Below are 16,336 nucleotides of genomic sequence, written 5' to 3'. Positions count from 1 at the left end.
CCACACAGACTCCGTCTCAAAAAAAAAAAATCCCATAAAAATTAGCTGGGCATCATGGTGCACGCCTGTAATCCCAGCTACTTGGGAGGCTGAGGTAGGAGAATCGCTTGAACCTGAGAGGCGGAGATTGCAGTGAGCCAAGGTCGCGCCACTGCACTCCAGCCTGGGCCACAGAGTGAGACTCTGTCTCAAAACAAAGATAAAGTAGGGCAGTGGCAATGTCCAAGGCATTCCAAATGAAAATTGATATATATATATTTAACATGGCCATTTTATTACCTGTTGTAAAGCATGAATCAAAGCATGTTTGGAAGATGTCAGCATCCCCTCCAGCCATCCTCAGTCCAATAAAAGGTGTGCTTGTTGTGCCATTAGAGCCACCATGAATTCCCCCAGCTGACCTTCCTAGCTTCCACCCAGCCCATGCTCTGAAATCCCTGCAGCCTTCTGAATATAAACTTTCAATATTGGTGGTTGGGGGTCCCTCTCTTGAGGGAGGGAGGGTTAGAGTCCCTCCTGCTTCCCTGGCTTACCACCCTGCTATCGGGGAGTCTCTGCTCCTTCCTTCACTGCTGAGTCTTGATGGGATTTCTGGACCCTTCTGTTAGCACCTTGTTGCAAAATAGAGATCCTTGAACAAGACTGGACTGGACAAGTATGCAGAGGGAAGGCTGAAGCTCTGTAACTCCAGTTCTTTGGGCTCAGGTATCCAGAGAATAGCAATATGCCCATTGCAAGGGAATGGGAAAAAATAGTCGTTGGCTAGACATGGTGGCTCACACCTGTAATCCCAGCACTTAGGGAGGGCAAGGCGGGTGGATGACCTGAGGTCAGGAGTTCAAGACCAGCCTGGCCAACATGGTCTTTAGTCTCTACTAAAAATACAAAAATTAGCTGGGCGTGGTGGCGCATGCCCATAATCCTAGCTACTGGAGAGGCTGAGGCGGGAGAATGGCTTGAACCCGGGAGGAGGAGGTTGCAGTGAGCCGAGATCGCACCACTGCATTCCAGTCTGGGTGACAAGGGCAAAACTCAGTCTCAAGGAAAAAAAAAAAAAAAAAGAAAGTCGTTAAGGGCAACAGCTAGGTTTATGGACTGAGGGGTCTGATGGCAGGGTTCAGGTCTTAGCTAAGCTAACTTTCTGCCTCCCTGTCTGTGGTAGCTGCAGGAGCCTCCCTCCCTAATGTCGTTCTGTGGCTGGCCACTGGTCTTATTTACCGCATCACATTTACCTCCATCTGAAAAGTTCTTGGTTATTTGTGTGCTATGTCTGCCCCTTCTCTGACTGTACACTCCATAAGGGCAGGGATCACCTCTGCTTGTTCACGCCTGTACCCCAGTTTGCCTGGCACATAGTAGGTGCTCAGTAAATATTCCTTGAATGAATGAATGCATGAGTGACCAACGCCCTAGTCTGTTTTCAGAGCTCTTAGTCCAAACCCAGGTTCAACCTTGGGGTGCTACCAATCCTTGGGGGGGTGCCTGGCCCCACCCTTGTGAATTGGGAGGATGTGGGTCAGGCCGTCTCCCTCTTGGGGGCTCCAGTGCCCTAGCCGATCCGCGGTCCTTGTCCAACAGCCAGGCGGCCGCTGTCCAGCGTGCCAGGAGGCGGATCACTGCGCCGGCGCTGAAATTTCCACTCGCGCCCCACTGCCCTTCCCGCGGGCCCCGAGCGCGCGCCGGGGCGCGCGCATGCGCCTTCGCCCCCGCGCCGCGCGCCGCTCCCGTGCGCCTGCGCCGCGCTCACGACCGCCGGCGCGCCTGCGCACTGCTTGCCGCCCGTGGGCCCAGCCGGCGCTTGCGCGGTGGCACGGGCGAGTGGGGGGGCGAGGAGGTGGAGGAGGAGGAGGAGGAGGAGGAGGAGGTGGCGGCGAGAAGATGGCGACTTCGAACAATCCGCGGAAATTCAGCGAGAAGATCGCGCTGCACAATCAGAAGCAGGCGGAGGAGACGGCGGCCTTCGAGGAGGTCATGAAGGACCTGAGCCTGACGCGGGCCGCGCGGGTAAGGGGGCTGCCCGCGCCGACCCTTCAGGGCCGGCGGAGGGAGGGAGGGGGCGCGTGTCCGGCGCGTGCACGGGGCGGGGTGGGGGGGGCGCGGCGGGGGCGGGGCGCGCGCGGCGGGGGCGGGGCTTGGCACGGCCCGAGGGGGACAGGTGTCCCCACGCCCCGGCCGTCGTGGGCGGGACAGGTGACCCCACATCATCCATACCTGATGGGGTACAGGTGCCCCCACATCCCTGCTCCTCGGAGGAGACAGGGGCCTCTACATCATTACTACTAGGAGGGAACAGGTGCCAGTACCTCGTCGTTACCTGACAGGGGACAGGTGTCCCTACATCATTGTTACCCGAGGGGGACAGGTGCCCCACATTATTACTACCTGGAAAGAATAGGTGCCCCCGCATCATTGCTACCTGGGGGGCAGGATGACACAGATGTATGAACTGGGTGCTGCTTGCAAGCACCATTGGTAGCTGGGGGTGAGGGTGCAAGTGCCCCTGCATCCTTGCTACCTAGGAGGGACAGATGCCCTCCCATTCTTGCTACCTGAGGGGGACCAGTGTCTCTACGTCATGGTTACCTGTGCCTTTACTCCCTGGGTGTCGGGGGAGGAACAGATGTCCCCACTTGCAGAGCTGAGGTGGGACAGGGATCTCTCCCTCTTGGACAGCTGAGGGAATGGTCAGATCCTGTCCCCCAGGGGGTCCAGAGGGGGGCCAAGAAGGCAGATTGTGCTCAGTCCTGGAACTTGGAGTGGAGACAGCTGCCCCTTCTCCATGTAGCCCATATGGTGGGGACCAGGTGATGTTCCTCCCAGTGGAACAGGGGACGCTGACCACAGCCCCTGCCCTCTCAGGACCAGGGCAGAGGGCCAGGTCTGCCTCAGGTGGCTGGGCGCATTTGGTGTGCAGGGGCAGGCCAGGTTCTGCTAGGCTCCTGGCTGGCAGAGCAGATACCCTGCAAATCTCACCTGGGAAGTTGCTGTGGGCCGGGAGCAGGGGCTTGATTGGGGCTGGTGTCTGAGCACGGCAAGGCACCCGAGTTCCTCAGGCCTCAGTTTCTTCCCTTGTCAGGCATTCTAGCAAGACATTCCTCTTGGGTCAGGGTGGTGAGCACACTTTGCAAAGGTGATGCTGAATCTCCACTTTGTTCTTGCAGTGTGATGAGACCTCTCTCCTGCATCCTGGGGCCTTGGGTAGGGTTTGGGTGGGCTTTGCAGATGCTCATATCCCTGGTTTCCGGATTCGGCCACTGATGTGACTGGCTCAGGTGGACTTAACCCTCAGTCTCTGATTCCTCAGGTAGCACTTTCAGGTTGCGTTACTTTGTAACTAGTTGTTTGTTTCTCTGAGAAATTGTGACCTTATAGACTAGGATTTGTGTCTTCATTTCTGTGTTGGTAATGATTGGGAGCTCGCTGTCAGCCAGGTACTGCTTTAGGCATGCTCGGTGAGTGTGCCACATCTGTCCTCCCAGCTCCAAGCAGCTACATTCTTGCTCAGGATGTATGTAGAGAAAGAGATGGCTGGTGAATGAATGAATGAAAAAAAAAATAAGAAAATGGCCAGGCGCAGTGGCTCATGCCTGTAATCCCAGCACTTTGGAAGGCTGAGGCAGCGGATGACCTGAGGTCAGGAGTTCGAGACCAGCCTGGCCAACGTGGTGAAACCCCGTCTCTACTAAAAATATAAAAATTAGCCGGGCGTGATGGTAGGTACCTGTAATCCCAGCTACTGGGGAGGTTGAGGCGGGAGAATCACTTGAACCTGGGAGGTGGAGGTTGCAGTGAGCCGAGATCACGCCACTGTACTCCAGCCTGGGTGACAAGAGTGAAACTCCATTTCAAAAAAAGAAAATAAGAAGAAAGTGTGCAACTTGAGCATCCTTCCACATGAGTGTCCCCGACATATCAGGGCTTCTGAGGCAGGAGTGGCCACTTCTTTTTGTCTCCAGCACATGGTGTGTGCTGGCGTGCAGTTGTTGTCAAATGTTTGCAGTGTGACCGGAAGAAAGGGGTCACAGTAGGTTCATGGGTGTCATTCTGATTAGAAGTCCAGTTTCTGCGTGGGATTGGAAATAGATTATTGTTGTTGAAAACATCTCTTTAAAATAATAGCTTTATTGAGATATGATTCACACATCATACAATTTACTTGTTTAAAGTGTACAGTTTGGTGGTTTTTAGTATATTCACAGAGTTGTGCAACCACCCCTATTTTGTAATTCCAGAACATTTTTTATCCACCCAGGAAGAAACCCCGTCCCCATTAACAGTCACTCCCCATTCCCCCTCCCCTACCCCCTGGCAAGCACTAAGCTGTCTTCTGTCTCTGTGGGTTTTCCTATTCTGGGCATTTTATATAAATGGAATCACACAACACGTGGCCTTTTGTGACTGGCATCTTTCACTCAGCATCATATTTTCGAGGTTCATCTCTGTAGTATCATGGATCAGTGCTTCGTTCCTTTTTACGGTCAAGTAATATTCCGTTGTATGGATATGTTGTATTTGTTTATCCATTCATCGATCAATGAATTTAGAAAAATTCTGAGGCCAGGTGCAGTGGCTCACGTTGTAATCCCAGCACTTTGGGAGGCCGAGGTGAGTGAATGACCTGAGGTCAGGAGTTGGAGACCAGCCTGGCCAACATGGTGAAACCTGTCTACTAAAAATACAAAAATTAGTCGGGTGTGGTGGCACGTGCCTGTAATCCCATCTACTCGGGAGGCTTAGACAGAAGAATTGCTTGAACCTGGGAGGTGGAGGTTGCAGTGAGCTGAGATTGTGTCACTATACTCCAGCCTGGGCAACAGAGTGAGACTCCATCTCAAAAACAAAAACAAAAACAAAAAAGATTCTGAAGATATGCAGGTAGCAGTTATTTCAGCCCTGGAAACCATTTCCCATCTTCTTCATCACCTGGGGTCAGGGGAGCATGGGCTCTGGGCAGAGGCGAGCTCACACTAGATTTTTAGACACAAAGCATTGTTCTCCTTCTGGGGCAGGGGGTGATTCTGCCCCCTAGGGGACACTTGGTGGTGTCTGGAGACATTTTGGGTCATCATGATTAGGGGGTGCTCCTAGCATCTGGTGGGTGGAGGCTGGGATGCTGCCCAACCCCTTACAGTACACAGGATGGCCCCATCGTGTGGAATAATCTGGCCCCAGGTGTTGGCAGTGCCAAGACTGAGAAACTTTTTTTTTTTTTTGGAGATAGACTCTTGCTCTGTTGCTCAGGCTGGAGTGCAGTGGCGCAATCTTGGCTCACTGCAACCTCTGCCACCCGGGTTCAAGTGATTCTCCTGCCTCAGCCTCCCGAGTAGCTGGGATTACAGGCATCTGCCACCATGCCCGGCTAAGTTTTGTATTTGTAGCAGAGATGGGGTTTGTAGTAGAGACAGTGTTGGCCAGGCTGGTCTCGAACTCCTGACCTCAGGTCATCCGGCCACCTCAGCCTCCCAAATTGCTGGGATTACAGGCGTGAGCCACTGTGCCCAGCCAAGGCTGAGAAACTTTTGATTAGAGGTGTTAACAGTGAGGTGGGCCAGGGTGTGAGTTTTGCACCTGGTCAGGTAGAGTTCCATCCTTTGCACCCACCTGTATGGCTGTGCCATCTCTGGCAGGCTACGGCGAGGGTGAGCAAGCTTATTCCCAGCTTGACTGGCCACTGCACAGTCCAAGTGGCATGTCCGCCATGCCCAGAGCAGATGAATGAACCTATATGATGCGGGCTTCCCTCCTGCAGCCATGGCGCGCTGCCCCCCTTACTGTAGACAGCAGGGGTTTGGCCACACCTGCAGCCAGGTGAGGCATGGTCCGGTCGGCACCTGCTCTTCTCCTGTGAATTCCAAAGGACAGCATGTCACTCATGCGTGTCTGTTCACAGTTGCCGGTGGTGATGGCACCTGAGGTGTCTTGCTGCTGTGGAAGGCCAGTCAGCAGATGTTTGGCTAGAAGACAGGGACCTCGCCAGGGCACAAGCACTGAAGGGTCAGGGGACAGGGCGTAAAATCAGGAGGCTGTTTGCAGGTCTTGGGGCGGAAGGGTGGGTGTGTGGGCATTCCCTCCCATTCTTAGGCTTGGGTCAGCGTGACAGGCAGGGAAAACTATGGCGCTCTGCTGTGTGACACTGGATGGGTTTCTCAACCCCTCTGGGCCGTAGAATCCTGACTTGTAAAGTTGGGGCAGCGCGTTCATTCCATCAAATGACAATTTTCATTGTCTGGCATGTCTCAAGAGACTGTGGGGTTCTGGGGCTCCTGCAGTGTACAGGGCATATGGGGCTGTGTTCTTGGGGAGCCAGCATGGTTTTAGGGGGGTCAGGAGAGCATCGATGCGTCCGAATGAAGCAGATGCCCTCAGAAGGTGGCACACGCTGGGAGAGAAGTGGCACAGCCACGTGCTAGGAGTGGCTGGGACAGGGGTGACACAGCATCCCCAGAGAGCAGGGAAGAGCACTTCAGATCGGGGACAGGCACAGTCAGAGCCTTGTGGTGGGAAGGACTTGGTGAGTTTGAGAATGGGAGGAAAGCAGGGAGGAGGGCAGGTGAGGCTGCAGGAAGGAGCTTGGCTCTCCCCTGAGGGAGGGGCCTGGGAAGCCTCCCTGCTTGTTTTGTTTGTTTGTTTGTTTGTTTGTTTGTTCGAGAAGGAGCCCCCCGCCGTCGCCCAGGCTGGAGTGCAGTGGCGCGATCTTGGCTCACTGCAACCTCTGCCTCCCACGTTCAAGCGATTCTCCTGCCTCAGCCTCCCGAGTATCTGGGATTACATGCATGCACCACCATGCCCGAGTAATTTTGTATTTTTAGTGGAGATGGGGTTTCTCCATGTTGGTCAGGCTGGTCTCGAACTCCCGACCTCAGGTGATCTGCCCACCTCAGCCTCCCGGAATGCTGGGATTACAGGCGTGAGCCACGGCGCCTGGCCCCGCTTGTTTTTGTAACAGCTTTATTGAGATGTCATTTCCATGGCATTCCACCACTCAGTGGCTTTTAGTATATTCACATTTGCACAGCCAACACCCGTCAACTTGAGAACATTTCATACCCCTAGAAGGAGACCCTGTCCCCAACAACAGTTACTTCCGATTCCCCCTTGCCCAGCCCCTGGCAGCCACAAATCTGCTTTGCTTTCTTTCTTTTTTTTTTTGGAGACAGAGTCTCAACTCTGTCACCCAGTCTGGAGTGTAGTGGCACGATCTCAGCTCATTGCAGTCTCTGCCTCCCGGGTGCGAGTGATTCTCCTGCCTCAGCCTCCTGAGTAGCTGGGATTACAGGCAGGTGCCACCACACCTGGCTAATTTTTGTATTTTTTAGTAGAGACAGGATTTTGCCATGTTGGGCAGGCTGGTCTCGAACTCCTGACCTCAAGTGATTCACCCACCTCGGCCTCCAAAGTGCTGCGATTGCAGGCGTGAGCCACCACACCTGGTCTACTAATCTGCTTTCTGTCTCTATGGATTTGCCTGTTCTGGACATTTCATATCAACAGAATCCTACACAATGAGGCGAATCCTACACCACGAAGCCTTTTGTGTCTGCCTTCTTCTACTTAGCATAGTGTCTTCAAGCCTCTAACTTGGATCAGTGCTTCATTTCTTTCTTTCTTTTCTTTTTCTTTCTTTCTTTTTTTTTTTTTTTTTTTTTTTTGAGACAGAGTCTTGCTCTGTCTCCCAGGCTGGAGTGTAGTAGCACAATCATGGCTCACTGCAACCTCTGCCTTCTGGGTTCAAGCGATTCTCCTGCCTCAGCCTCCTGAGTAGCTGGGATTACAGGTGCCCACCACCACACCCTGCTAAATTTTGTATTTTTAGTACAGATGTGGTTTCTCCTTGTTGGCCAGGCTGGTCTTGAACTCCTGACCTCAGGTGATCTGCCCACCTTGGCCTCCCAAAATGCTGAGATTACAGGCGTGCCCGGCCTTCATTTATTTCTTAAAATTGGTGGCATGGACAGACGTAGTGGCTCATGCCTGTAACCCCAGCACTTTGGGAGGCCAAGGAGGTGGGCGGATCACCTGAGGTTGGGAGTTCGAGACCAACCTGGATAACATGGTGGTCCATCTCTACTAAAAATACAAAAATTAGCTGGGTGTGGTGGCACACACCTGTAATCCTAGCTACTTGGGAGGCTGAGGCAGAGAATTGCTTGATCCCGGTAGGCGGAGGTTGCAGTGAGCCGAGATTATGCCACTGCACTCCAGCCTGGGCGACAGAGTGAGACACCATCTCAAAAAAAAAAATTGATGGCTATATATATATGTAACATAACATTTACCATTTCGACCTTTTTTAAGTATAAAATTCAGTGGCATTAAGTATATTCCCAGAGTGGTGCGCTGTCACCGGCATGGCTCAGTAATAGTTCATGTCACATTCCATGGTGTGGGTCTACCCTGTTTTGTCCATTCATCTGGCCATGAACACGGGTTGTTTCCACCTTTGGCTGTCATGAATCACGCTGCTGTTGGCATCTTTGTCCACGTTTTTGGGTGGATGTATGTCTTCATTTCTCAGAGCATGTGCTGGGGAGTGGAGTTGCTGGGTCCTCTGGTAACACTCCATTTATCCATTTGAGGATGCCGTGTGTCTTAGGAGGATAGCTGTGGCTGTGAGTGGGATGGGTGTGGTGTGAGCAGCTGCTGCAGGTGTCCAGATCAGGGGGAATGATGGCTGGAGCAAGGGGGTGACAGAGCGGGTGGATTTGGTGGCATTTCTGCAGCAGAGCCACCCAGATGTGCTGGAGGATTGGATGTTGGGGGTGAGGAGAAGGGAAGGGGGCGTGTCGCCTGTTTGCCAGGGGTTCAGGACATTGGGGATTCCTCCTATGACTGATCATTGACGACCTGAGACAGCAACACCTGGGCCAGAAAAAGTACCCAGGCAAGACAGTCACGGTGGCACGGCCAGGGCTGAAGGAGGGCACTCTCCTGCTGTTACCTGCTGTGAAGCTGGAGTAAAACAGGCCCCTGGGCTGCAGGCACAGTGCAGTGGTGGCTCAGGTTAGCTGAGTGTGGAGCCCGCCCCCCAGTCCTGGCTTTGGCGCCGTTTGTTTCTGTGCTGGCTGCTTCAGCTGTCTGCTGCCATCTGCAGCCTCCGTATACAGGCAGGACTCCCTGAGCTGCTCCCTGAACAGAAGGTGGGGCAAGCCGCCCTCATCCTCATCACTTCCCCGGCCCCTCCAAAAACCTAAGCTGTCTCAGTACTCCCCAGGTTGTGAGCTGCACGCCCTGCAGCAGGCTGAATGGTGGCCCTTAAAAAACATCTGCTCACCTTCTAGCCCTGTAACCTGTGAATTGGACCTTAGTTGGAAAAAGGTTTCTGTAGATGTCATTAAGGTAAAGATCTGGAGATGAGATCGTCCTGGGGGGGTGGCCCTAAATCCAGTGACTGGTATCCTTATGAAGAGTGGGCCACGGCTGGGCTCAGTGGCTCACTCCTATAATCCCAGCACTTTGGGAGGCTGGGGTGGCCGGATCACAAGGTCAGGAGATTGAGGCCATCCTGCCTAACATGGTGAAACCCCGTCTCTACTAAAAATACAAAAAAATTAGCTGGGCGTGGTGGCAGGCACCTGTAGTCCCAGCTACTCGGGAGGCTGAGGCAGGAGAATGGCATGAACCTGGGAGGCAGAGTTTGCAGTGAGCCGAGATCACGCCACTGTGCTCGAGCCTGGGTGACAGAGTGAGACTCTGTCTCAAAAAAAAAAAAAAAAAAAAAAAAAGAAGAGTGGGCCAGGAGTGGCAATGCACGCCTTTAATCCCAGAGTTTTTGGAGGCCGAGGCAGGAGGATTGTTTGAGCCCAGGAGTTTGAGGTTACAGTGAATTATGATCACTCCAGCCTGGGTGACAGAGTGAGATCCTGTCTCAAAAAAAAAAAAAAGAAAAAGAAAAAGATGGAGGGGGACCAGGCACAGTGGCTCATGAGAGGCTGACATGGGACGATAACTTGAAGCCAGGAGTTTGAGAACAGCCTGGGCCACAAAGTGAGCTCATCTCTACGAAAAAAAATTTTTTTTTAATTAGCCGGGTGTGGTGGCATGCACCTGTAGTCCCAGCTTGGGAGGGTGAAGCGGGAGGATCGCTTGAGCCCAAGAGTTAAGGCTGTGGTGAGCCGTGATTGTACCACTGCACTCCAGCTGGGGTGAAAGAGTGAGACCCTAGGCTGGGCACAGTGGCTCACGCCTGTAATCCCAGCACTTTGGGAGGCTGAGGCGGGTGGATCACGAGGTCAGGAGATCGAGACCATCCTGGCTAACATGGTGAAACCCCGTCTCTACTAAAAATACAAAAAAATTAGCCAGGCGTGGTGATGGGTGCCTGTAGTCCCAGCTACTCCAGAGGCTGAGGCAGGAGAATGGCGTGAACCCAGCAGGTGGAGCTTGCAGTGAGTCGAGATCATGCTACTGCACTCCAGCCTGGGCGACAGAGCGAGACTCTGTCTCAAAAAAAAAAAAAAAGAGTGAGACCCTTTTCTCCAAAAAAAACAAGAAGAGAGACAAGAAAGAACACAGAGACACAGGGGAGAGGACCATGTGACAATGGAGGCAGAGATTGGAGCAATGTGGTCACAAGCCAAGGAACGCCCAGAGCCCCCAGAAGCTGGAAGGGATAGGAAGGGTCTTCCCCTAGAGCCTCTAGAGGAAGCATGGGCCTGCCAGTGCCTTTTTTTTTTTTTTTTTTGAGATGGAGTCTCACTCTGTCGCCCATGTTGGAGTGCAGTGATGTGATCTCAGCCCACTGCAACCTCCTCCTCCCGTGTTCAAGCGATCCTCCTGCCTCAGCCTCCCGAGTAACTGGGATTACAGGCTCCTGCCACCACGCCTGGGTAATTTTTGTATTTTCAGTAGAGATGGGTTTCATCCTATTGGCCAGGCTGATCTCGAACTCCTGACCTCAAATGATCCACCTGCCTCGGCCTCCCAATGTGCTGGGATTTACAGGTGTGAGCCACTGCGCTCGTCTTCCCCACCCCACTCTTAGGACACAGTCCAAACCCAAACACTGAGCTCCTACACTCCGACCCCAACCCTGTGGTCCTGATCCTCCACCCCAGGCCCTGCTCCTGCTGTCTCCCTCTGTCTCATCCAGTGTAGAGCAAGGGCCCCTGCTCTTAAAAAGGGCTGAATGAAGGGTCCACTCTGGGCCTCGGTGGTAACCCCACACAGAACCTGCGGAGCCAGCTAGAGCCGCTGGACTTATGCATCTGCAAGTGGCCACAGCCCTGTCCTGATGTGAAGTCCACAAGGTTACCTGGTACTATAGGCTCTGTCACGCCCGGGGGTCCTTGCCACTGGCTGAAGTCACAAATGACCACAAAGTGAGGGGCATGAAAAACAGAAATTAATTCCGTCACCGTCATCAATATGACGAAACCCCGTCTCTACTAAAAATACAAAAATTAGCTGGGCATGGTGGCATGCGCCTGTAATCCCAGCTACTCAGGAGGCTGAGACAGGAGAATTGCTTGAACTTGGGAGGTGGAGGTTGCCGTGAGCAGAGATCGTGCCATTGCACTCCAGCCTGGGCAACAAGAGTGAAACTCGTATCAAAAAAAAAAAAAAAAAAAAAGAAGAAGAAGTAGTGGTTAGGGTGTGCAGCGACCAGGTCCACCTGCTCTGGGGAATCTGGGAGGGCTTCCTGGACCCTCAGGGTGTGTGAAACCAGGGGCTGCAGGGCTGGGTGAGGAGCAGATGTCCCTGGCTCAGGAACAGGCGTGGCACTTGTGGCTCTGCAGTTAGAAATCCATTTTTCTGGGCCAGGCGCGGTGGCTCACGCCTGTAATCCCAGCACTTTGGGAGGCCGAGGTGGGTGGATCACAAGGTCAAGAGATAGAGACCATCCTGGCAAACATGGTGAAACCCTGTCTCTACTAAAAATACAAAAAATTAACCAGGCTTGGTGGCAAGTGCCTGTAGTCCCAGCTACTCAGGAGGCTGAGACAGGAGAATCGCTTGAACCTGGGAGGTGGAGGTTGCAGTGAGCCAAGATGGTGCCACTGCACTCCAGCCTGGGTGGCAGAGCGAGACTCCATCTCAAAAAAAAAAAAAAAAAAAGAAATTCATTTTTCGGCTGGGTATGGTAGCTCACGCCTGTAATCCTAGTATTTTGGGAGGCCGAGGTGGGCAGATCACGAGGTCAAGAGATCGAGACCACCGTGGGCAACATAGTGAAACCCTGTCTTTACTAAAAATACAAAAATTAGCCAGGCGTGGTGGTGTGCACCTGTAGTCCCAGCTACTTGGGAGGGTGAGGCAAGAGAATCGCTTGAACCAGGGTGGTGGAGGTTGCAGTGAGCCGAGATTGCGCCACTGTACTCCAGCCTGGGTGACAGAGTGAGACTCTGTCTCAAAAAAAAAAAAAAAAAAAAATTCATTTTTCATGGCTGCCAGCACCTACCACCAAACGTGCAATCAAGACGGGTTTTACCAAGGAGCTTAACTCTTTTTTTTTTTTTTTTTTTTTGAAACAGAGTTTTGCTCTGTGCCCAGGCTAGAGTGCAGTGGTGCGATCTCAGCTCACTGCAGGCTCCACCTCCTAGGTTCGTGCCATTCTCCTGCCTCAGCCTCCTGAGTAGCTGGGACTACAGGCGCCCGCCACCACGCCCGGCTACTTTTTTTTGTATTTTTAGTAGAGACAGGGTTTCACCATGTTCGCCAGGATAGTCTTGATCTGATCTTGTGATCTACCCGCCTCGGCCTCCCAAAGTGCTGGGATTACAGGCGTGAGCCACCACGCCGGGCCCGCTTAACTCTTACTGTTTGCAGGCACACTGATGTACTCTGTTTTGTTCTAATAGGAAAATTAGCCTGGGCCGGGTGGGCACAGTGGCTCACACCTGTCATCCCAGCGCTTTGGGAGGCCAAGGCAGGTGGACCACCTGAGGTCAGGAGTTCGAGCCAGCCTGGCCAACATGGTAAAACCCTGTCTCTACTAAAATACAAAAATTAGCTGGGCATGGTGGTGGGCACCTGTAACCCCAGCTATTCTGGAGGCTGAGGCAGGAGAATCGCTTGAACCTGAAAGGCAGAGGTTGCAGTGAGCTGAGATTGCACCACTGCACTCCCCAGCCTGGGTAACAGAGCAAGACTCCATCTCAGAAAAAAAAAAAAAAAAAAAAATTAGGCTGGCATGGTGGCTCATGCCTGTGGTCCCGGCTACTTGGGAGGCTGAGGAGAGAGAGAGGTTCTCTTGAGCCTAGGAGCTTGAGGCTGCAGTGAACTATGATCGCGTCACTTCACTCCAGCCTGGCCGACAGAGAGACTCCATCTCAAAAAACAAAAAAGAAGAAGAAACAAAGAAGAAAAAAATAAAAAGTACCAGTTGGGACCCACTGAATTGATGACTTACTAATCCAGAGCTCTGTAAGCTACGTCTCTTTATTTTATTAGAACATGGGCACAACCATTTATTCATTTTCTGTGGCTGCTTTTGTGGGACAACAGCATAGTCCCATGCAACAGAGATCATGAGGTCCACTGTGGCTTTGACCTTCTGGGCTCTAGTGATCCTCCCACCCCAGCCCCCTGAGTAGCTGGGACCACATGTGTTAGCCACCATGCCCGGCTAATTTTTTTATTTTTTGTAGAAACAGGATCTTCTCCCTGTGTTGTCCAGGCTGGTCTCAAACTCCTGTGCTCAAGCAGTTGTCCCATCTTGGCCTCCCAGAGTGTTGGGATTACAGGTGTGAGTCACTGCGCCAGGCGCATCTGGCCCTTCACAGAAGGGATTGGCTGGCCTCTGGGACTCCCACACAGTTTGAAACCCACTGACCTCAAGTGTTAAGGAAGATCAGCTGCAGGGGCTGGGGGTGGTTAGCAAGGAGAGTGAGGTTGGCGGCAGTTCTCCCACTTTCAGCGACTTCTTTTTTTTTTTTTTTTTTGAGAGAGGGAGTCTTGCTCCTGTAAGATCTTGGCTCACTGCAACCTCTGCCTCCTGGGTTCAAGTGATTCTCCCGCTTCAGCCTCCCAAGTAGCAGAGACTGTAGGCACGTGCCACCACGCCCGGCCAATTTTTGTATTTTTAGTAGAGATGAGGTTTCACCATGTTGGCCAGGCTGCTCTCCAACTCCTGACATCAAGTGATCTGCCCACCTCGGCCTCCTAAAGTGCTGGGATCACAGGCATGAGCCACCGCGCCCAGCTAATTTTTGTATTTTCGGTGGAGATGGGGGTTTCGCCATGTTTGCCCGGCTGGTCTCGAACTCCTGGTCTCGAGATCCGCCCGCCGTGGCCTCCCAAAGTGCTGGGATTACAGATGTGAGCCACTGTGCCCAGCCTGGGGATTTCTTTTTTTAAATGGGACTCCGTAAAATGCCATATGGACAGCATGAGTGGAGTCTGCCCTGGGGAGAGACTGGCCTGAACCCAGGGTCAGGGAAACATCAAAATCCACAGATTATTCCGTGCAGAGTAGGGGGCTCACTTGGGGCCGATTCTGCCCCCAGGGGCATTTGGCAACTTTTGGGGACATTTATGGTTGTCACGACGGGGGATGGGGTGCTACTGGCATCCAGTGGGCAGAGACTGAGGATACTGGTCAACACTACAGTACACACGGCCGGGCGCAGTGGCTCACGCCTGTAATCCCAGCACTTTGGGAGGCTGAGACGGGCGGATCACGAGGTCAGGAGATCGAGCCCATCCTGGCTAACACGGTGAAACCCCATCTCTACTAAAAATACGGAAAATTGGCTGGGCGTGGTGGCGGGCGCCTGTGGTCCCAGCTACTCGGGAGGGTGAGGCAGGAGAATGGCGTGAACCCGGGAGGCGGAGCTTGCAGTGAGCTGAGATTGTGTCACTGCACTCCAGCCTGGGCGACAAAGCAAGACTCCATCTCAAAAAAAAAAAACACTACAGTACACAGCACGGCCCCCACCACGGGGAATTATCCAGCCCTAAGTGTCAGCAGTGTCACAGTCCAGAAGCCCTGGTGTCAGGCCCTGTGTGTGCCGGGAGCATGCAGGTGCAGAGGGGTGGGTGGAGGCTGCTGGCTACATGAGATGCAAACCTGGATCCTGCAGTACATGACTGCCCCAGGCAGCTGGTGGTATCCTCCCGGGTTTACAGAGTGGGAGACAGGCCCGGAGAGCGAATGTCATAGAGCGCTAGAGTGGAGAGGCTGCCATCTGACCCAGGTTGGACTAACCCCGCAGCTTGTGTGTTTTTGCCGTGTCACGGAGTTCTGGGAGTTAGCCGACTGGTCAGGGTGGGGCAGGGCGGTTCAGGCTGCTGGAAGCCTGTGTGCCGAGGAAGTGGCCCTCAGAGCAGGTACAACAGTGGGTAGAGGGCCTGGAGCCAGGCCCTGCCATATGGAGCCATGGAAGGTTCTAGTGGGATGGCAATGTGAGTGACAGTGGGGGTCCAGGGAGTGGCAGGAACTGGCCTTGCTAGAATCCATGTATTTGTGCACAGTGGATTGTTGCAGTAACTCATGAGAAAGGGCCTGTTGCCTGCTCCCTGGCACAGATGAGAAATTGAGGCACAGGAGATCACATGGCTGAAGGTGGGAGGAGGAGCTGGGACTTGAACCTGTGTCTGACTCCAAGGCCCATGTGGAGGACCTTGTTGTACGCCGAGCCTCAGTTCATGTTCATCTGTTCAGAAGCATAGAGGTCGTCCCTGGTTTTTCTCAACCTAAACATTCCTTGTGTTTGTCCCAGTGCATGTACTGGGAGAGTGGGGGCCTCTCCAAGGTGCCTGCCTGGGAATGGCCTCACCTGTGTGTCCCTGAGCCCCCTGCAGTAGGGAGGAGGGCGAGCAGCTGGAGGTGTGCCACTCACGGAGGAAGACTCGGGGCATTTAGGAGGTGATGGTGACAGGGATTATTGGGAGGGTGGGTGGAGGACTCCCAGGCTGCAGCGTGGGAACCAGAATCACAGGGGAGGGGTGGGGGGTAGGAGAGTCCTGCTTCACCTTGGAGCTCATGGGATAGAACAGACCCCCACTTTATTTCTGGTTGGGGTATGTCTCTGACCTCCAACAGGTCCTGCGTGGCCCCTGGGTGGAGGTGGATGCCCTGTTCTTCTGGGTGTGGCTGTGGTGCCAGCAGCTGGATGGGGGTCCAGGTGTGTAAATAAGGAAGTGCCACGCGCCTCGAGGGCCAGGGATGCCCGAGAGCCAATGTTTATTATTTGCCAACTGGAAGCGAAGCGTGGCTGGGGCCTCCTCCTTGGGGTTCTTGCACTTGGTGGGATTCAGAAGCACTTGGCACTGGGGGGAGCAGCCCCATCGGTGCCCAGCCAGGGCCACACGGTCAGCCTCAGCCCCCACCTCACTTCTTTCTGGGCGAATTTAGACCTGGGAGGCCTCTTTTTTTTTTGGAGTGCTGTGGTGCAAT

General features: G+C 53.5%; 1 protein-coding gene across 4 annotated transcripts in view; it reads left to right on the top strand.

The window, feature by feature from the left end:
• Nucleotides 1-1,792: 1,792 nt before the first annotated feature.
• The window catches only part of CRTC1 (CREB regulated transcription coactivator 1), a 99,653-nt gene continuing 85,109 nt past the window's right edge, over nucleotides 1,793-16,336 (top strand). For 2 of the 4 annotated variants that reach the window (XM_030820383.1, XM_030820381.1), the window contains exon 1: nucleotides 1,793-2,004. In XM_030820383.1, coding sequence (XP_030676243.1) covers nucleotides 1,879-2,004 — 126 coding nt within the window. In that variant the 5' untranslated portion in view covers nucleotides 1,793-1,878. The remainder of the gene's footprint in view (nucleotides 2,005-16,336) is intronic. The other 2 variants (XM_030820382.1, XM_030820380.1) reach the window with 2 other exon arrangements.

Source organism: Nomascus leucogenys, chromosome 10 (assembly GCF_006542625.1).
Source record: "Nomascus leucogenys isolate Asia chromosome 10, Asia_NLE_v1, whole genome shotgun sequence".
Classification (NCBI taxonomy): Eukaryota; Metazoa; Chordata; class Mammalia; order Primates; family Hylobatidae; genus Nomascus; species Nomascus leucogenys.
The sequence above is the reverse complement of the archived record's forward strand: the minus strand, read 5'-3'. Positions and strand labels throughout refer to the sequence as shown.